This window comes from Typha angustifolia, chromosome 2 (genome assembly GCF_048772165.1).
Source record: "Typha angustifolia cultivar Huaian chromosome 2, ASM4877216v1, whole genome shotgun sequence".
Taxonomy (NCBI): Eukaryota; Viridiplantae; Streptophyta; class Magnoliopsida; order Poales; family Typhaceae; genus Typha; species Typha angustifolia.
The window spans coordinates 7,037,968-7,058,358 of NC_133240.1; the positions used below are offsets into that span (position 1 = coordinate 7,037,968).

General features: G+C 38.2%; 4 protein-coding genes across 8 annotated transcripts; 1 reads left to right on the forward strand and 3 right to left on the reverse strand.

Annotated features, from left to right (window-relative positions):
- Positions 1-4,777: 4,777 nt before the first annotated feature.
- On the reverse strand, positions 4,778-5,986 carry LOC140776342 (uncharacterized). The gene has a single exon (XM_073120008.1). The coding sequence runs from the start codon at positions 5,906-5,908 to the stop codon at positions 5,084-5,086; it is 825 nt and encodes a 274-aa protein (XP_072976109.1). The 5' UTR covers positions 5,909-5,986; the 3' UTR covers positions 4,778-5,083.
- Positions 5,987-9,004: 3,018 nt separating this feature from the next.
- Positions 9,005-9,622, reverse strand: LOC140773530 (NDR1/HIN1-like protein 1). The gene has a single exon (XM_073116139.1). It carries the CDS (start codon positions 9,620-9,622, stop codon positions 9,005-9,007), a length of 618 nt encoding a protein of 205 aa, XP_072972240.1.
- Positions 9,623-10,414: 792 nt separating this feature from the next.
- On the reverse strand, positions 10,415-15,690 carry LOC140771659 (two-component response regulator-like PRR95). 5 transcript variants are annotated; one of them, XM_073113281.1, is made up of 9 exons: positions 15,377-15,494; positions 15,144-15,300; positions 13,663-13,817; positions 13,436-13,566; positions 13,182-13,322; positions 12,536-12,698; positions 12,126-12,432; positions 11,118-11,826; positions 10,415-10,878 (listed from the first exon to the last, which is right to left on the reverse strand). In XM_073113281.1, the coding sequence occupies exons 4-9, from the start codon at positions 13,562-13,564 to the stop codon at positions 10,747-10,749; spliced, it is 1,581 nt and encodes a 526-aa protein (XP_072969382.1). In that variant the 5' UTR covers positions 13,565-13,566; positions 13,663-13,817; positions 15,144-15,300; positions 15,377-15,494; the 3' UTR covers positions 10,415-10,746. The 5 variants fall into 5 exon arrangements, with proteins under 5 accessions (XP_072969382.1, XP_072969373.1, XP_072969348.1 ...); XM_073113272.1 differs by having other exon boundaries at positions 13,656-13,817; XM_073113247.1 differs by lacking the exon at positions 15,144-15,300 and having other exon boundaries at positions 13,656-13,817; positions 15,377-15,687.
- A 3,099-nt stretch (positions 15,691-18,789) lies between these two features.
- LOC140773538 (uncharacterized) lies at positions 18,790-19,140 on the forward strand. The gene has a single exon (XM_073116149.1). The coding sequence runs from the start codon at positions 18,790-18,792 to the stop codon at positions 19,138-19,140; it is 351 nt and encodes a 116-aa protein (XP_072972250.1).
- The last annotated feature ends 1,251 nt before the right edge of the window (positions 19,141-20,391 follow it).

A 20,391-nucleotide genomic window follows, 5' to 3' on the forward strand; every position in this document is an offset into this window, starting at 1 on the left:
ATAATACACTTGGTAATTGTAGCAATGGGTTCAGAATCAACAGAATAACTTATCAAACATACAAGTTTTTAGGGTAGACACTGTTCCCTGGCACGCCCTTGCTTTAACATATAAAGTCCTATAGATACAGAGAAAGATGGATTATAGGAAAAACCGAAAATATCCAATATGGGAAAAGAGATGGATTTTTATAGCAAAAAAAGTATAAATAAATAAATAAAATAGCAACACAAGGGGAAAGCTATCAAATCGGAAATCTGATTAGAAAATGTTTTCATACAGTTGGTACAGTACCGGCGGTACATTGCTACAGATAGCTTTGATGCTGAAATGCTGTAAGATGTGTATAGGAAAAGAGAAGGATTCTAGAAAAAATACCCTAGATGAGAAAATATATGGATTTCATTAGTAAAACCAGCAAATGGATAAATATTAAAAAAAATGAGAAAGGAACATGGGATAAATCTAAAAAGAAGAAGAGTTTCGCACGGTTGATACAGGAGCGATGGTACATTGCTACAGTAGCCTCAAGGTATTATTGCTACAGTAGCCTCAAGGTATTATTGCTACAGTTTGATGGTACGAAACTGCAACAATACCGAAAGCCAAAAAAAATATTTTGGCTCAACAGTAAAGAATCAAATAAGAAAAAAGCAAGGAAAAGGAAATGTAGAGAGGAAAGAAGATGACAGATTAAATGAAAGGGATAACTACCAACTCATTCTTGACTTTTCAGAATCAGAAAAGGTTAGCATTAAATTGATCGATCTTTGACGCGAATAAAGAGGAAGAAAACATCTTTCCTTTATTTCTGTGACACAAAACTATTAAACCACAACCATCGTTACAAAAGACATTAATCTTGCTCTGTAATAAGGGAGGCTAAAAAAACCATAATACTTAAATTTCTAGTTGGATTAGGTTAAAAGAGACATTATCTATACATGTACCTATAAACCTACCAAATATTGTCATATCGATCCGCAAGCCCCAAGTTAAGCCTATAAAATATCCAAATATAGAAGTTGCAAAAACAGTAAAAATACGACAAATAAATGACAAGAATAAAGTTAACCCAAATAAAATTAATCCTCGCTATACTTAACTCGATAAAGGAAACCAAAGACTGACTATCAACTCTCTAATTGAAATGTCTCAGAATTTATGCTCCTGCATCATAAAATTTCCAGAACCTCATTGTTAGCACCTCATGAAAAGTCAACAGCCTGCCAACTTGCCGCTACACTTCTAGAACATGATTATAGGACCTCTCCATATAATTTTTCAATTATTGCAAACAATATATTTCAACTACAGTCTTCACTAGATATTAAGTTCCAAGATCTAGCCTTCTAACACCCTATATTGATTGGTTCTTCTACAATGTTCCAATTCTTCATCTTTGCATACCAACAAGCCGCTGTTTAAGATTTAAAAAAATTATTTTAGTAAATGTAAACCCTCATTGGGAGAGAAATAACATAAAAGGGGGAGACATTTTGAAGTTGATCTAAAGATCATGTTAAGGACATGATGAGAAAGATCAGCTGATTGGCTTCCAAATCCATCAATTCAACAAGGTGTTCTGCTAATGAATTTGAATACTGGTACTGTAATAACTTGGAGAAGAAATTAACCTGCCTACTTCCTTAAAAGGAGGGTTGTAGGTTCATGACAACTATTGCTAATAAGGCTTCCAATCAAAACGGATATACTTAGCTTACATTATGTTCTATAAAATTTTCAAAATTAAATAAATAAATAAATTGAAGTAAACACTAAATTGGTTTTATTTGTAAATCACCAGTTAATAACATGTTCAACAAAGACTAGATAGTGCATTTGGACGAAGCAAATAAGCAATTCAAGATGAAGGTGCTGCAAACAAGACAGACCAAAACAAACCTAGTCGGCAACAACGGAAGCTCGACGACAAGCGAATCGCCGCTAGGAGGGGTACAGTTCATCCATCCTTAGATTCCAACGCGCATTGATGAATTTCGCACGTTTGTTATTCGTTCTTCGTCAATACTTTTGTTCTACATTAATTTTGGTATCAAAGCCAAAGCTCATGAGGTTCACCTGTTGTCATCCATCACTACTTCCTCGAAGATCTAGTATATGGATGTCCACCTCCTAGGTTCCATGCAGCTCCCCATATCTTTTTCACTCGACCGCTTACGCTGCAAACACCGAAACATCTCAAACTCCGTCACACAACTAGTTTTGAATCGCCTGAGGAGATCATCATCATCGAGAAACAAGAAGAACCTGTCTAATTCGATTTTGAGTCATAAATGAACCAACTTACATAGCCTGATTAATAATTGATCATGTTCGGATTTGTACCACTAATCCATGCAATTATACAAGTCATGTCGGGTCAGGACAACCTACCAACCTTTCTTCCAACCCTAAGTGTTGACTCACTTTTAGTTCAATTTAGCTGTCATGCCTCTCTCCTCCTTCAAATCTCAAATAGTCGTCTCATCCTCAAATCATCGCTTTGGCCTCCACATTGTCACAGTCGTCACTGCCCATCGTTCAAGCCTCCACATCGTCACTAATGCCCACCACTTTGATATACTTCTTTTTGCATTATCTTGAGTAAAGTTTGGAGTCAACATGAAGCTCAACCCTTGTTTTGCAAACAAAAAATCTTTTCTTATCTCAAGTGGGATTTGGAGTCAATGAATCACTATGGAGCTCAAACCCTAAGCTCCTCTCTCTAGATTTCTCTGATATTTGTTTCTTCAACTTAACATTTCTTTCGTGATCCTTTTATTTTCTCTCAAGTGGGTTTTGTTTCAACTAGGTGGATCATCATCTAAAGAGAGCAACACTGAGAATTCTGGTGATCAAAGTTGTGCGCCCGATCAAAGAACTTGAATAAAGGATAGATAATAATGGCTTACCTAAAATCAAATCAATCTTTATTTTAATCATCTAATCAAATTATATGATTTACCTAACACTATCGTGTTAGATCAGAATGTTCAATTTATGATTATTTTTGGAATGTGGCACATGGTGAGCATGAAATTGAAATTTTCAACAGTTTATCATCAAATTGATAGTCAAAAGGAGGTTGTCAATCATAGCCTTAGAAATTTTTTACGATAACTCGTGGGTAATCATAACAAGGATTAGGATTTCATTCTTCATATAGCATTGTTTGCATATAATTTTATTAATAGGTCATAAGCAAGATTCTATTTGAGGTTATTTATGATTTTAAAGCTCGTAAACCTTTAAATCTTCTCATGTCACCTCATTTTAGAGTTTCTGAGTCTGTAAACGAATTTGCATATCATGTTTATTCATTGCATCAAGAGATCAGCGAGCGAACCGAAATTAGTAATCTTCAATATAAGTTATAGGCCAATTTACATAGATGTATTAAGGAATTTCATATTAGAGATTATGTCATGGTTCGTGTCAGATCTCAGCGGTATCCATATGAAATTGCAAGGAAGTTGAAAGCTCATCTGATTGGACACTTTTATATTGAAATGTGTAGGACTTAATACTTATGTTATTTATTCCCTCTTATTAAAGCATTAATTCCACTTTTAATGTTTGAAGATTTCGTTGCTTATAAACATCCTTTGACCATCGCAGATGGTCATTATGATACATCTATTTCCACCCCTCCAGATATATTTATTTTTTATCCTACCACTTTTCTTTTTCCATCCACACAAAAAGAAAAGATAAAGGTTATTTTGGATGAACAAGTAATATCTAATACTAAAGGAGTTGACATTTTTTCCAGTTTGATGAAGAGACTACTCGGATTTTGACAGCACGTGGATTACTCAAGAAAAGCTACAGCAGATTAATCCGAACATCTTGAAATTCTACTAGAGCCGCTCTTAGCACCACTCAAATAAGTTTCTCCCACCCCTGAAGAGTTGATGTGTACAATACCTTTAGACATATGTATTCGCACAGGGACAAGAGGGCAGCCCATCCGGTGACAATCTGGCAATGTGATAGATCATTAGAAAGACTTTGATGTGAGGACATTTTAGTCTTTTGATTAAAATATTTTAGTATTTTCATCTTTTAGGATATTTGCCTATGTAAAGACTTGTGATGTTCTTTACAAGATTTATAAATAATTAATATTTTGATATCTTTAAAATTGCTTAATTTCATTTTTTATTAGTGGATTCCACGAGTTTATTCCTTTGTTCTTCTTCACTGTTGCTCTAGAATTCTGCACCGCCATTTCTCCTAAAATACCTTTTCTACTTCACAAACACATTATCCACACGTCCATCCTGGTTGCTACACTATTAAATTAGGAGAATCGGCCTGATTCCAAGTCTCAGGTGTTTCCACCGCAAGAGAACACCTCATTAAAACCTCACCAAATCATAAGAAGACTTTCCTTTATATAATTATCTCACAATCACCAAATATTCACATGTTGCCTACATGATGCCTAATATTAACAAAAAGATGTGAGGACAAAAGATCTGTTTTAAAATGTTAGAAATCAATCCGAGAGAATCTAAGTTGTACCTCGTTAATATATATTTATATATCTCAGAACGCTCATAGTAGAAAAGCATAACATCAAGAGATAATATGGAAAGTACTAATTGATTTGGACTAGCTTAATCCGAACACAAAAACTATCATTCAACACGATACATCCTATTCTGCTCAAATCTAAACAATTACTGACAGTAAATTCATTAAATTTCAGGATCAAAAGTAAAGGTTACTATAGTTGAGTTTCAAATCAAGATGACTCTACCAAAACAACTGCAAGCTGCCGAAGAAATGCCCCCATTTTATTTGGTATCGTATTTAGCAATTACAGAATCACATAAAATACATTCCCCAATAAAAAATAAATTTAATATATAACAAATAGCTAGAAATCCACCTAACCATCACCAAGAGATAGAGCATTCCCTTATATCAAACCTTTCTTTAAACTCAATAGCCAATACCAGTATATATGAACCAAAACTGGAAAGAAAAAAAGAAGAAGAAAGTGTATATGATCACCAGAATTAGAAAGGTTGTGATCAAGACCTCACCGGCTGTGGCGCCAACGAATCCAACCTCATGGCAACCGAGAACGGCCACAGCAGTCACCATCAACCCACTTCCAATAATGCCTTCTAACTGCCACCGCCTTGGTCTCCCCATCCTCGACCCCCTCTCCGCTCTCCTCCGTCTCGAACTCTCCCTCCGCCGGCAGACCCTCCACCCTGGCCTCCACGGAGTGGACCACGTACCTCGCCTTCAACCCCGGGTACGACGCCGACTCCCTCTCCTCCACCCTGACTTCATGCGTCCCCTCCAAGACCCTCACCCCGACCCCTTCCCCGATCTCCTCGCGCACCGCGCGCACCGCCGCCTCCTCGATCGACTCCCCGGGCCGCATCTTCTCGGACAAGGGCCTCCACCGCTCCCGGACCGACCCGTCGGAGAGGAGCTGGTGGGATTCGACGAGGAGGGCGCCGCTAGGGTTCCGGATGTTGACGGAGGCAACGTGGACGGCGCGGATCGGATGGGGGGAGCGAGGCGGGGACGGGTGGAGGAGCAGGGTCTCGCCGTGGACGAGTTCGATGAAGAGGTTGGTTAGAGTTTTGGTGCCAGGGGTGACGCCCCAGGAGGAGAGGGAGGAGGAAGGGAGGAGAGGGGTGAGGTAGGCGGCAAGGGACTCCGGGGAGGAGAAGGAGAGGGACGGAGGATGAGGAGGAGGAGGAGGAGGAGGAGGATGAGAGTTGGGCATCGGAGAGGGATTAAGGAGAAGGAGGCGGCGGCGGCGGCGGCGGCGAAGAGAGGAAGAGGAGTGGAGGAAAGAGAAGAACGAGGCAAAGAAGGAGAGGAGATCGGGAGATGGAGATGGGAGGAGGGTTGGGAAGCGAGGAGGTGGAAGCATCACAGCAAGAGGAGGAGGAAGGAGAGGAGGTTGGAGATGGATTCTACGGCCATGGAGAAAAGTCGAGGGTGGAATACAACGGTGGTAGTTCTCATAAATTGGTCTCAGATTTTTCCCTTTTTTAAAATTATTTTTTAATTCTAATACGCCACGTGGAACTACTCCTACCAGCGCTCGGCTTGCATAGAAACTCTTCAAATTTTTGTATTTGCGTGATTATCCTTCAAAATCTATTGCATTTCTTCTTCTTTTTTGTATGGATGCCCTTTTCTGATAACTTTGTATTCAAATTTCAAAAAAATGTCCTCATTTGAAAACAATGTTTTTCTAATAAGAGAACATTAACGGATTGATTTATCGGATCATTTGCATGGATGACTATGAAATGAACTTGGACTAAGGGCTTATTCTGAAAAGAAAAAAAAAAAAGGTGTAGAAGAACAAAAATTAAAATGATAACTTCTCTTCTTCTCAAATAGATGATGATATTTTCTTCATCAAAACTATTAGTCTTTTGACATTTATTTATCTTCTCTTTTCTTTTAAATGTATAAATCTAAAATAAAAAAGGCATTGACGTAAAAAATCGTTATAGACACTCTAAGCACAATAGAATATATCAACGTTAATTTTGATTATTTTTCAAATTTAATTTTGCATTATGGTTGATAACAAGATAAACCCACTAATTTTGACTCTAAATCTAAAAGCCATATATACAATTTAACAGTATTAAATTAATGTCTAACCTCTTAAGGGGGGTCAGATCTACTCTCACCGACCTGAGCTTCATTCACAGCAAGGTTGATTTGATCAAAGTTAATTCAAGTATCAGATTTAACTCCAACTTTCACCAAATTCAAGTTTAAAAAATTGGAACCATCTCTCCGCGCATCAAATGGGACTCTAAATTTAGAGTCCCATCCTCTAGATTTGGAAGCTATGGAACAAATTCATTTTCTCAAATGAAAGGGAAGAGATTAATAAGGAACTGATTAGAACTCTAACCTTTACTAATGATTATCACGCTTAGCTTTACATCAAAAAAATGAAACCTAGCCCTAACCCTACATCCGTTAAATGGGATCCCCACCTCATGGATGTGTCAAAGTAAACATTGATAGATCTTTTGGTAAAGCATTACTTGCATATTGTAGAAGTGGACGCTACATGTTGACACTTATCGCTGAAGCTATGGTGCTAAAGGAAGCTCTACTCTACTCGATTAGAACAAGTTACCTTAATGCGTGGCTCGAGTCTGAATCAACTATCTTGGTCAACATTTTGAAAGATGGGCATCAGCTGCCATGGTCTGTTGCCTCTATAATCGATGATATCAAAAACCTAACTAGCAATTTTAACGATTGCAAAGTTACTCATACATCTTATCAAGTTAATTTTGTTACTGATTGGCTTATAAAAAAAAAAGAAAAAGCCTCGGCTTCGAATATCCTTAGGATAGGAAATTTCCTTCTAAATTTATTCAAATTTTAGTCTCCGGTTGCTTAAAAGATTTTATACCCATTTAACTTCTTAATATATATATAGTTCGAGATGCTTTTACAAAGGTAAAAAAATAATGTTAACATTTTAGCGATATATATATATATATATTGCAATTAAATAATATTACTTTAGTCACAAACTCTGAGAAATTATTATTTTTTAGAGAAGCTACCCATGAATAATGCCCAACTAAATACATTATGAGCCTCTTTTAACTAACTAAACTTTATCGTATTAGTGTGAAAATTTTATATATAATTAAAACGTAAAGAAAAGAGATCTTATTATTAAAAGTCTGGCTACAGAAGCTATTGGCTTCTCGTACTGGGGAGCTTCAACGACCATCGCGACGGGGGAAAAAAGGGAATAGAAAAACCCACCAAGTACCAAAAAGGAATAAAGTATTAAAGTGAGGAAACCCCATGGAATATTTACATGTTGGCCACTTCCAGCGTCGAACGGCAAAAGAGAGGCATAAATTCTCTGCCAGTCGACCTTATCATGACTCTCCACCGGAAGGAATAATTAAAACTAAAGAGATTGAGATTATACAAACGCACCTTTGTTAGAGAATCCGATCCAAAGAACATCCTTTTAGATGTACATGCAACTCTAAGACAATCAAACGACTAACAATGTATATTATATTTTTAATATCTCAAAATTTTAAAAACCGTCAAATAATAAATCATATATAATATTAATGAGGGTTTCTTCCGTGTAATAGAATTAATTCTTTATCAATCAATTTGATGAAGATCTAACGGCTAAGATCTTTAAGGGTATAATAGGAAAGAAAGATATTACCCGTTCAACAAGTAATTTTTTTTCGATATATAATCTTGCACATTGTTTTTTAACAATTATATTATCTTAATATTTTATTAAGTAAAAGACATATATGTCATTAACTGAGAGTAATGTATATATATCAAAATAAGGGTATGGATATCATTTATAATTAACTTGATGAAAATTTAATTATATTTTATCTTTTTGATTATTTTTTATTATTTACATATATCTCTCATTAGTTTAAGATTGATTTAAATTAAATTTTAATAAATAGATATAAGAATTATATTTAAATTAAAGTTTATCTCTAAATAATCAAATTTAAATTATTTAATATTAAATGATATCTCCTATAATAAGGCATAACTTTGATGAAGATCTAATGGTTAAGATCTTTAAGGGTATAACAAGAAAATTGGGAAGTTAGGCACACGTAATTAATTTTATTAACTAATATATTCTTTTTCATACGTAATGTGATTTTGGAATTGGATATGAAAACTGGCTATTATAGCCGTTAGATTAAGATTATAATTTTTAAAGGTGCATTGAAGTATTTACCAATATTAAAATATAAGTCTCTTATTATCTACTTCGGAATAAATCCGAATAGAAACGATAAAATCGTTCTTCATTTTTACGGATACTCCCAAACAGAGATTCATCACCTTATTATCGAGCAAAACAAATCAAAATTTACTTCCACTCCAAGAGCTAGTCAATTCAGGTATAGGATAAGATATGATATGCATTATTGATAGTTATTAAACAGCTTAATTTTTTAGGTCTAATAACTCACAAGTTGACCTTGCACTGGGGCTCACCGAGCAGCGGCGCGGGCCCCGCCAAGCCCTTCTTGACTCCGACCAGCGCGTCGCACGTCACGTACAACCCATACCACCGGCTCCTAAACGGGCCGGACTTGTACTTGACCCGACCCAATACGACGACCCGCATGGACGCGACGCCGTAGGCCCGATCCGTCTCGAGAGCAGGCACGACGCCGGGCGACACGGGGACGAACCCGGATCCGAGGACCGGCGACACCGAGACCGAGCTGGCTCGCTCCTGGTAGAGCGGCGGGATCCCGACGGGCGGAGTGATGGGCTCGTCGTGGTAGGTGACGTATGCGGACAGGCGGTCGTAGAGAACGCTGGCGCGGCGGTTGGGGTTGTGGAAGAGGATGGTGAGCTGCATGCTAGTGGAGAGGAGGTTCGGTGGGGGAGTGGAGGGGGAGGAGGAGAAGGAGTAGATGGAGATGGAGGTGATGGAGATGACTGGTTTGGAAGGGCGGTAGATTAGGTAGAGGATTAGGAAGATGAGGCCGAGGAGGAAAAGGAGGAGGAGGAGGAGGACGGAGAGGAGGCGGATGGGGTGGTGGCGGCGGTTGGTGGATTTCTTGGCATCACCCATGAGTTTGTGGGAGGAGGGAGAGAAGTGGGAGAGGGGAGTGAGTTTGTGAGAGATTTGTGAGGGAAAGGAGAGGAGAGTTGGAGTCTTATTATACGTGATGGCATCGTGGAAAGGATGGTGGTGGGTTGTTACGATTTCTATATAGTGTGAATAATCTCGAGTCCCTTGGAACATAAGCACTGACCTACTTTTTAGTTTAGCTAGTGTTATTTTAAGTGAGATGATTAAAATATTGTGTGCTAAGTTTTAGCCATTATAAATTTAGTGGAAAAATTCGTGTCTTATTACTCTGGAATAAAACTATTGTATGTCTTATATTTTATAATAATAATTAGATTTGAATTTGCTTCGAGTTGGACATAATACAGTAATAAATGGACTGGATATGATTTTTTTTTTTAGATCAGTGAGAACCCTAATGATGTCCAAGTTAAATTTGAGCTATTAAAATTTAAACTTTTAAAATGAGCTTTTTTAATCATTTGAGCACCATCTTTTAAATTTAAGTTCAATCACGATGAGATAAAATGTATTTAAGAAACACATTATATCTCTTAATTGCCTTTCAGTGACGTGATAAAATCTATTCAGAGATAAAGGAGGCGAGAAACCTACGTCAGTATGGGGCAAGCGAAAAGGCGAAAGAATAGTATGGAAATAACAAAGAATACAAAATGTTACATATACTGGGAATATTATACAAAATATACAGAGAGAAGAGACAATCGCTACTTTTCAAACAGCTGCTAACGTTAAAAATGATTAAAAAAATTGAAAGGAGAGAATCACTACTTGAGTAACAACTGCTAACATTTGAAGAAGAACCAAAAAAAAAATCTGCTAATGTTATATACAACACACTGAAAGGTGCCGAGGATAAGAAAAATGAAAGGTGAAAGATCACAAACAACTACATCTCACTACATATTCTTAGCACTCCTCAGCCCAATTGTACAAACTTTGCCAAAATCATAACAAGCCTCATTATAGAACCTGTAGTCAAGAGTAAAGCAACCTATATATGATGCAAACAGACTAAACAACGATATATGATATACCTTGTAAGGTTAGTGTAACTACATGCTTTTGACTATAACTACGTTCAATTAAAGGACACGAGACGATTATCTATTGGCTGAATCATTCCTATGGCAATCCACTCCCATTCCTTGGGACACAAGCTGCTCTTGGCGAACAAATTGGCCCTTGACTCGCGGTCGCTGCTCTGCCAGTATTTTCCTCCTCTGATACCGAACCTGTGGAGGAGTTCCAAATTAGCAACAGCTGAAATCACAACACAGTATAACCTAAATTGTTTTACTACTATTACTCCTTAAAACTGAAATCCAAAGTTGCTTACTGCCTCAGGAGTCAAGAAAGGTTCAGTATAAATGTGATATTAACAAAGGTTACACTTATAAGCTTACCAAGAAACCGACAAACATTAACATGAAATTGAAATTAAATTGAAACCACAGTAGTAATGAGATGGTACCTTCTTCTCAAAGCACCTATCCTTCCTTTTCAACCTGAACTTGTTTAAGGCCACTTCTCTGGGGCTTAAACAATGTAACTCTGCCTGGTGAGGCCCTTCACGACTATTGCTCTCGCTATTTGCATCTTTGGGGATGGTCTTAAGTGTATTGGGTGCATTGCTTTGCCCTCTAGCTCCATTAAAAATACTGCCATGAGCATTGGCGTCGAGAGAGATTCTAGCACCATCACATAAACTACTACTTCCATTCTCACCCTTAGCAGAAGCATGCTCCTGTTCAGTCAATAGTCCTACGTCCTGCTTATCTATTGAATGGTAAGATGGGCTCCTCACACTTTGATCATATCTATCTGCAGCTTGCTTGGAGTTAACATTATCTGGGTCAGAGTGGTCTGATGAATTTGTCTGCGTTTTTACTTCTTGCAACATGGATTGGGTGCTACTCCAGAGATAACGAGCTGATCCCGGACAACATAGAGACCGCATAAGAGGATCTTTCCCATTAACCAAACTATCACAAGGCATACCTCCAATTGAAATAGGCAAGGGTACAACTCTAATAGGAGTGCATCGAACTGCCGTTCCATCTTGACCTACGACTCCAGTACTTGTCGAATTTGTATCTTCCAGATTCATATTTGGTGTCGAAATACTACAACCCGGAGCATCATTAGCAACATTAGAAGCTAAAAAAATCCTGTTATTGTACCTGTCAGAGAATGAATGTGAGTTGCAATAGGATAACTTTAACTGAAATATCAGAAAAAATTACAGTGCAAATAACACTAAGCTATATATGATATTTTATACCATGACTGGATATATGGAAGATATATATTTTGAGTGCATTACGAGTATAAAGACAATTTCTAAAATCATTTTAGAAATATCTAAAGCTTCTTATGCTTAGATAACTTAATGTCCATAACTACCCTTTAGTTTTAACAGTTGGACTAGGAACTCTATGTAAATCAGCCAATTAGAAATTTGGGCCAGCAAGACACTCACATTGAAAAGGCTGATGAACTTGAATGATTCAGTGTATTCCTTTCATCATTCTCTTGCTTGCTTGAACCACTGTACTCAAATCTTCTCAATGACAGCTCCAAATGAACCAAGGGGCTCGACAAGCACTTGATGTTGTTCGCTTGAGAGCTATTATGAAGAGCATCTCCCTCTCTTGGTGTATCCATATTTTTCGGTTGATTATCAATCCCCCGGAGTAGATCTTCCACTTCTTTAGAAGCCTTCTCCACAATACTATCATTATGATATGGTAATCCTCTCGGGATGAAGTCCTCATTTCTAGACATTGCTACAGAACAAGCATGTTTCGGAGATCAGCTCATTTGGGACACATAAAATGGAACAAGAGTAAGCAAGAAGAGTTTCATCAGAAGTCAAGAAAAGATGAACACCTTGATGTTTAGGCTGTTGCACTGACAATAAGCTATCTAATCTAGTAAGATCTTTAGCATTCCGAGCCACTACATGAGGTTTGTGCCTAGCTGTTTGCGGTTCGCACTCCATGATGTGGACATGTTTACTCTCAGCTTCCATGTTTGACCTTGTACAAGAGCTCTGGTCAAGCAGTAGAAAAATGTGAGAGATCGAATCAAAACTCCACGAAAGTATTTTCACTAATACAACTAGTCAGCAGCATGGAGCATTTACAAATTACTGTCCTGTTGCAGGTAGGAAAAAAGTACCACAACTCAAGAATTTGTCATATAGAAAGACAACAGTTATGCATATCAATTTTAAGGATCAATATCAATTTATACAGGCAATTTTCTGACTGCAGAATAAATAAAAGTAATGAAAGACAACTTCACTTGGAACCTTAGATAGACCCTCAGGTGATCGAGTGAAAAACAAATATTATACTCAAATGGATGATCGGTCATACATCAAATTGTTGTTAACACAAGTCATAGAATTACCACGATGAGCTAATAAGATTCCAGAACAACAAACAAAACGATCACTTTAATATCATGCTTAAGTTATAAGATAGAAGAGGAAAAGCTATATCTCGTGCTCATATTCAGTAAAAATACTTACTTGAGCATCACTCTCTTGTTCACTATGCTCCTTACTTTTTGTTTTACAAGCTACATTTTCTCTTGAAACTTTTCCTTTTAGTTCACATTTTGTATGATCCTCATCTTGATTCCCATGCATATCACTAGATCCACCAATTGACTGATTCGTAAAACAACACAAGAAAATTAACAATGACGAGAGAAAAAAAAAAAAAAACCACAATAAGTGCAACACTATCTCGAAAGATATATTCCGATATGTAAGTGACATACAATTTGTCTTCTCCAAACATGCTGCCAGAGGTTCCTTAACTCATTCCTCCGGATTGGCTTAACAAGAAAGTCTGCTGCACCTTTCAGCATGCATTTGAAAACCATGCTTATAGAATCATCCGAAGACATCACTGCATCAATCAGATGAAGAAGATTGATACTGATATTTTCCAAGGTTATATAAAATAAGGAGAACAATAATGATACACTAGGAGCATACTTATTACAGGAATGTTCTTGCAGGTCCCGTGATCCATTATCATTGTAAGTAGACCAAACCCAGACATCAAGGGCAGCTCAACTTCAGTTAAAACAAGGTCTATGCTGTAAGATTTCTCATTCAATGTTTCCCATGCCTTTATACCATCTGAGGCTACAACAACTGCACAAATGAAGAAAGCAAAGAAATAATGTCATTTCCAAATTTTATCAAATTATCTACAGTATGTGTATACTACATAGAGTTCTAATGACATAGTAACAGGAAAATTTAGAATGAAAAAGAGAATTAGCAAAAACAAGACAAACAAATATGCACAAATAAAACATGCAAAGGTTGATTGATTGATCTGCTAATATATGCATACGTCACAGCATCAAATTGTCAAATCGCAATAATTGGAAAGAATTTCAAGATGAACCAAGTTAAGAAGGCAAATTCTTTTTTTTTTTTTCTAAAAAGTGTTTGAACTACATTTAGGGGTCTTACATTAGATCTTTGGCTTCAAGCTCACTTGCTGTTAAACAAGCCAAGCTCAAGCTAACCTCAACTCACTCAAGCTGGGGCCGCATTAGCTCGAAGATCATTCCAGAAAATGCCTTTTCTTCTGATCAAGCATAATATAACTCTCACAGATTTTTCACTACCTAGTTCTACCAAATGGAAATGGGACCATTTCAATTGCTTCCTTGTACATAAAAGACAACATATACTGACAGTCATGAGCATGTAACTAACTAATTCAGTAAATCCAATTTAAGATATTCTGCAAAGAAAACTGTAGGAGCAAATACCACAAATAAAATATATTCCAAATATTTCATATACCTTTACTATGAAGTATGAACTGGATGATGGGTTAATCTTGCTAAAAAATCAATTAAGTAACACTATGCACGAGGACTTCAATGCACAGCATCAATGCAAATGAGCCATTACCTCCCAGCCCTCAGTTCTCTTAACCTTCATGCCAGTGGCCAGCCTTCCAATGACTTGGAATCTAACTTTATCTATAATAATTCTGTACAATTTATAGCTATAATGTTCTTAAATGACTTAAGCATTTAGATTTCTTAGCATTAGAATCATGCATCAAAAATTGCAGCAACACAGTTCTCACTACTCGCTAGTTTTAACTCGAAAGGAGGACTAACTCTGTTCTATAAAATCATGATTACAGTTCATTGCAATTTTGATCCTTCTAGACAAAAAGAAAGTCCAATATCAACTTCTGAAATCTGTATTCAAACAAATGCGACATAAGCTCCAACGATCAATAGCAGCCTGCAATACTACATGTGATGTCATCAAGTAATGAGTGCTAAAGTTATCATCACCATTTTTCATTCTTTATCACAGACGGACAAGCAATAAAGCTTCAGCAGTTTCAGCTCAATCTACGAAAATCTCCCTCAATATTATTGAGCTACAAAAAAAGTACTATGTCAAACAAATAGTAAGTTGAATGACATACAATGAGGTGTAAACCTTAAAAGAAACTGCATCGCCAACTAAAGGATACCAAGCAAGGAAACAAATCCCGTCAACAAATTCCTCCCACTTCGCTATTCCGGTCTTTAATCAAACAAACCAAAGCACAGCAAAACCTACTAACTCGAACAAATTCCCAGCACTACCTCAGAATCTATCAGAAAAAGTCTAAATTACAAAGAAATTTACAAGTTACGAGGCAAATAAGCATCAATCACGAAGAAACAAACCTATATAGCTACACTTCCTCAGGAGCGCCGCTATGATCTGCCGCGTGGAGTCGTCTCCTTCGACCAGCAAAACCCTAACCGGCATCCTCCGCAAAAACTTCCCCCATCTCATCCCACCTTCGCCCTCCTCTCCCGCCGCCGCCTCCTCCTCCTCCAACCCGTCCATTACAACCACCTCTTCTTCTCCTCTCTCCTTCTTCTCTCCTTCCCCCATTCCCCGACCCAATACCTTCTCTCTTCGAGAAAGGAATCCGATAAGCTCTTGCCGCTGCTGAGCTTCTTTTCTTCTTGTGACGTTCGCAAATGACACCCTACATTCAGGTAATTTCTATTATTTCAACGTAAGATAAAGGGATACAATTTACAAATAGCTTATAGATAGGATCCAAAACGTAAATTCTACTAACGCAGGGGGTTATATGGCAATATTTCTTCCGCTCCGCACAGTAACGTCCTTCAGCTTGGGGCCAGAAATATCTTCGCGCACCCACTTCTCCTCTTCTGGACGGTGCGACGGCCACGTCCTCCCACGTGACTGCCACAGATGACGTGGCGCGAGCTGGTTCACAGGTTCGGATACTCTCCGGCAGACGACTCCGCCTGATCCGCTACCGCGCACCCGATTCGGTTGATATTTTCCCCCGACAACCGCCACGTGGGAGGACGTGGGCGAAAGATATAAGATGTACGGACAGTAGGTCGCCACGTGGGTGATGGGGAATGGGGATGGAGGGTTTGTGGCCTTGGAGGCGCCGTTGCTTTCGGATTGGGATATTACAACTCCTTTGCCCAGATTTTAAATAGTTTCTATGACCCAATAGCTCGTCTGTGAATCATATTAATTGTTTCATAAATAAGTTATATTTAAATGGATCGTAATATCGTATCCGCGTTGGTTTGAACTTTTTAGCTCGACCGGTAACCAAAACGATAATATTAGAGGACTGATGGCTAATAATTAAAGAGTTGGAAGCAGAAGGGTTATTGGGAAATATTCCATTGTTTGATGTGTATATATATATATTATCGAGGATAGAGTAGTGGTGGGACGAAGTCTCCGTCATTTCTGGGTATACAAGGTTTCGCGAGGCTGACGTGGAGGAATTAATGGGAGCAATGAGTGGGGCGCGCGAAGTTAGGGAAGGAGAAACGATGACCAATTTGAGCCATCCATTTCCTTGATGGATATTTAATGCAACGAGATATTTATTGGTATCTTTAGCTTGTTTTCAGAGGTTGGCATGGGAACCACAGCCACTACATTGGACTAGCCACGTGTATGGTCGTTTGACGTGATAGGAGTGGGTGTGGATCTTTAGTGGATCCTTTTTGTGGTGGAGTAAGCTACTATGGAGTCTTCTGGAAGATAGGCTAATTGTTGTCTTTAATACTTTTTCTTAATGATAAAGAGAAGGGGAGTTTAGTCGTGCGTAAATAGGATCGATCCAAGTGGATGAATAGAATACGATAGTGAGATATCCCTTTTTTTGTTTGAAAATATGATCAATATATATATATATATATACATGTGCATCAAAGCATCCCTAAAGTTATTTTAGCAAACTATACAAATTTATTGGTAATTATGTGATCTATGACAATTTATAAATGTAAAAAGTAACGAAAACTTAATAGAAAAGGTGTTTGATAATCGTGATAGTCAAAATAAGTGCTCATGAGTATATAAGCTTCTCATTTCCTAAGCAATGAGTATTATGATTATAATAGCAAACGAAAGCATTTTTTGATCAAAGTTTGTTATTAATTAATAACATTCTATGACATCACGCGGTAACACCCAAATTCCCAATGCACTCCTCGTTACAATCCGACGAGCTGTCGCAGCACCTAAGGCTCTAAGCCCGTGTAGGATAACAGTGGGGAGTATTACACTTAGCCCGGCCCAGTCCATTATGATATAAATCCGATCCAGTCTGCAAGGAAAGGGGGCCCACAAGTTTGGTCGAGTTATCTTTCTTCTGTTTCCTTTTACTTTTTAATATAAAACGAAATATATTTCTAACTTAAGCATTTAAATCTTGTATGATATTAGTTAATCTTGTAGAGTATTAAATAAGATACTGATAAGATTTGAGATGATAAATATATGATATATATATATATAATTTAAAATTTGATCAATTCTCTTTATCACTTTGTTTGTAACGGAAATTTTTAAATCGGTAATTTAGTTAATATAATAAAGAAATTATGATTATAATTTAGTGGCCATCGTACAAAGCCTTCCAAAATGAGCAATTCAATCGGCTGTCTTATTAGAACCTAAAGGTGTACATAATAAAGAAAGATAAAAAAGAGTTACATATGGTTTTGTAATAGTGAATAATATCTCAAATGCACCAGGGACTTCTTTCAGGTCATTGATGCTTGGATGAGCACAATAAAATCCCTTTAAAAAATGACATGATTAAGCTTAAGACGAGCAACATTGGTTATGCCAAAAAGAAGGATTGGTCCTTAGCTTCAAGGGCAGTTACCATCGTGGTCGGAAGGCAAGCTCAAAATATCATGACGCCGTGCTAATTATGTGCCAAGAAACCAATACTACCGCCATTGCTCAATGGGTCTCACGAGCCATCAAAATTGATTTGAGTGACACCTGGAGGTGGAGGAGTCTAGCCTTCCCGCCTTTGGGTTAAGTTAGCGACCGGTTTCTTAACCCAACCCCTATCAAAGTACTCAAATACCATCTGAGACACCGGCCATGCAATGTATTTTGCCTTCATCTTAAATGCTCCAAATCAAAGTTTGTTCATCACCTTCTAAATCATCAAAATTGAGGAGGCTATAATAACCTTAAACTTTTCTTAGTCTCCCCCCATTCATAAGTTAGCCGGTTAGACAAAAAGGATTCCGAGATACTAAGTAAAGACCCCCAAGATCTCATGTGCATAACAATAGTGATAAAATAAATACCCCATGCTCTCTTTCCGAAGGCCACACATGAGGCATGTAGTGGTGAAATTGAGAAGAGGAGGGTAACGTGCAATTCCCCCTAAATGATGAGTACTAATGAAGTGCAAAACAAAGTACATCGGATAGTGTGAGCCAACCAGAGTAGGGTGTTTTAGCTTTTTCCTGTGAACGTGGCCGCAGAGGATCTGTTCCTATACGTACACATCATGCATTGAGCTACAACACGTCTCACGTGACAAGCGAGCCCAATCTCCGACGCGCGTACGGCCGTACCTCATAACGCCTATTACACCAGTGAGACATGGAACCCACGACCCATCACATCCAGCCAATCACCGCGCGGGTGCGTTCTCGGGTCCTTTAAACCAAACCGCTCTCCTCTTCGTCACTCCCCTTCAAAAAACTAGTAGTAAACAAACAGACCACCTCGTTTCCTCCGACCCGATCAAAAAAGCCTCGTCAACTCCTCCAGCTCCATGGCTTCTCTCCCCTCTCCTCCATTCCTCCCCATTGCCGTTGCCACCCCCACCGCCGCTTCCGCAAACCCTAGGAAGTCCGCCTCCCCTCCGTCCGGCTCTGATCCGAAGCGCCCCTGGTGGGGCCCCCTCTTCCGCACGGTCTTCCGCGACGGATCCGGATCCGCGAAGGAGGCGGATCCGGCGGCGGAAGGAGATCCATCGGCGGCGGCGAGGAGGAGGGCGGGGCTGACGGCGGAGAAGGCGAGGGTCCTGCGGAGGGAGACGAGGGCGACGGCGACGTGGCACGACGCAATGTACCACTCCGCGATCGCCTCCCGCCTCGCTTTCCCGGACGAAGACGAGGCGTAATTAGCTCCCGATCGGATTCCCAAGTCGCGATCCGAGGTTAGTCTTTTGGGTATCTATTTGCTTTCAATTTGATTGCAATATGTTGTGGTTTGTGGGTGGATTTAGGTGATGTAATTTTTGTAAAGTTTTGAGGGGGAATTGGATAAAGTGGACGTGATGACGTGGATCGCGATGTGGATTTATTTACAACTCTATACTTGTTATTAGTTTTTTTTTTTTTTTTTTGGTCAGTTTGTAGCTTTTTTTTAATCAGGGGAATAATCAAGCCCAGCTGGATAAAGTTAAGAATCAAGCATTGGCTCAAACCTAAATTAGTTACTTGATAAGCAGCACAGTCAAATATATTTTGGGCCAAGTTTAATTCAAATCTTATGTAAGCTTAATAATATGAACTCGAATTGGATAAGACTTGAATTGAGCTTTCCTTAGTTGGCCTTCTTCAATAAGTTTCACACCAGAATGAATCCCTGTCAAAAATGGGTTAAAACTGGGCTATTTTCTTGTGTTGTCTGTGGCCTGGAAGTCGAAACTATTAAGCACATTGTCTTTAATTACTCATATTTCATGATAATCTTTAACAACTCCTTCTGTTTGGATTACTGGTCTGATAGGAGGGCCAGCGCTATTACTTTTTGTTGATCTACTAACTATGGGAGAGTGTCTTTTCCATCATCATTTGGTGGAAGGTTCAACAACACAATATATATATATATATATAACTTCAAGGCACTTATTTCGTCTGGCTTCATCTTAGAGCTGACGTGGCTTTAGCGAGAATTGGAGTCTTATTATCTTTGCTGATTTTATTTAATTAGCTAAATTCATACGTAATTTTAAAAAAATATATATAAAATATTCTAAGAATATCCGAATAATATCAAACTAGTTGTATAAGATCGCCAGATCTACAACTTTGGTATTCACGATTTCTCCATATTCAAAATCTATTTGTAGCGAAACGAAGGATTAATTTAAGAAAATAAGGAAGACTGGTTTAGTTGGTTTGTTAGAATTTTAACTTAGTTGTTTGGGTCTTTAGAATGAGCCTCTATAAATACGTGGAGAAAATGGAGTTGGAATATGATAATTGAAATTTGCATCTTGCCTTTATCTCCTTCCCAACTATTTTTAACCATTAGCGTATTATCCCACCTCTTTTTTTTTACCGCCCAAGTCTTTGACCTCCTCTAACTTCTAATTTCCTTTTCTACAATAACTTCTTTCCATTCATATCAAGGAATTAACCTAGCA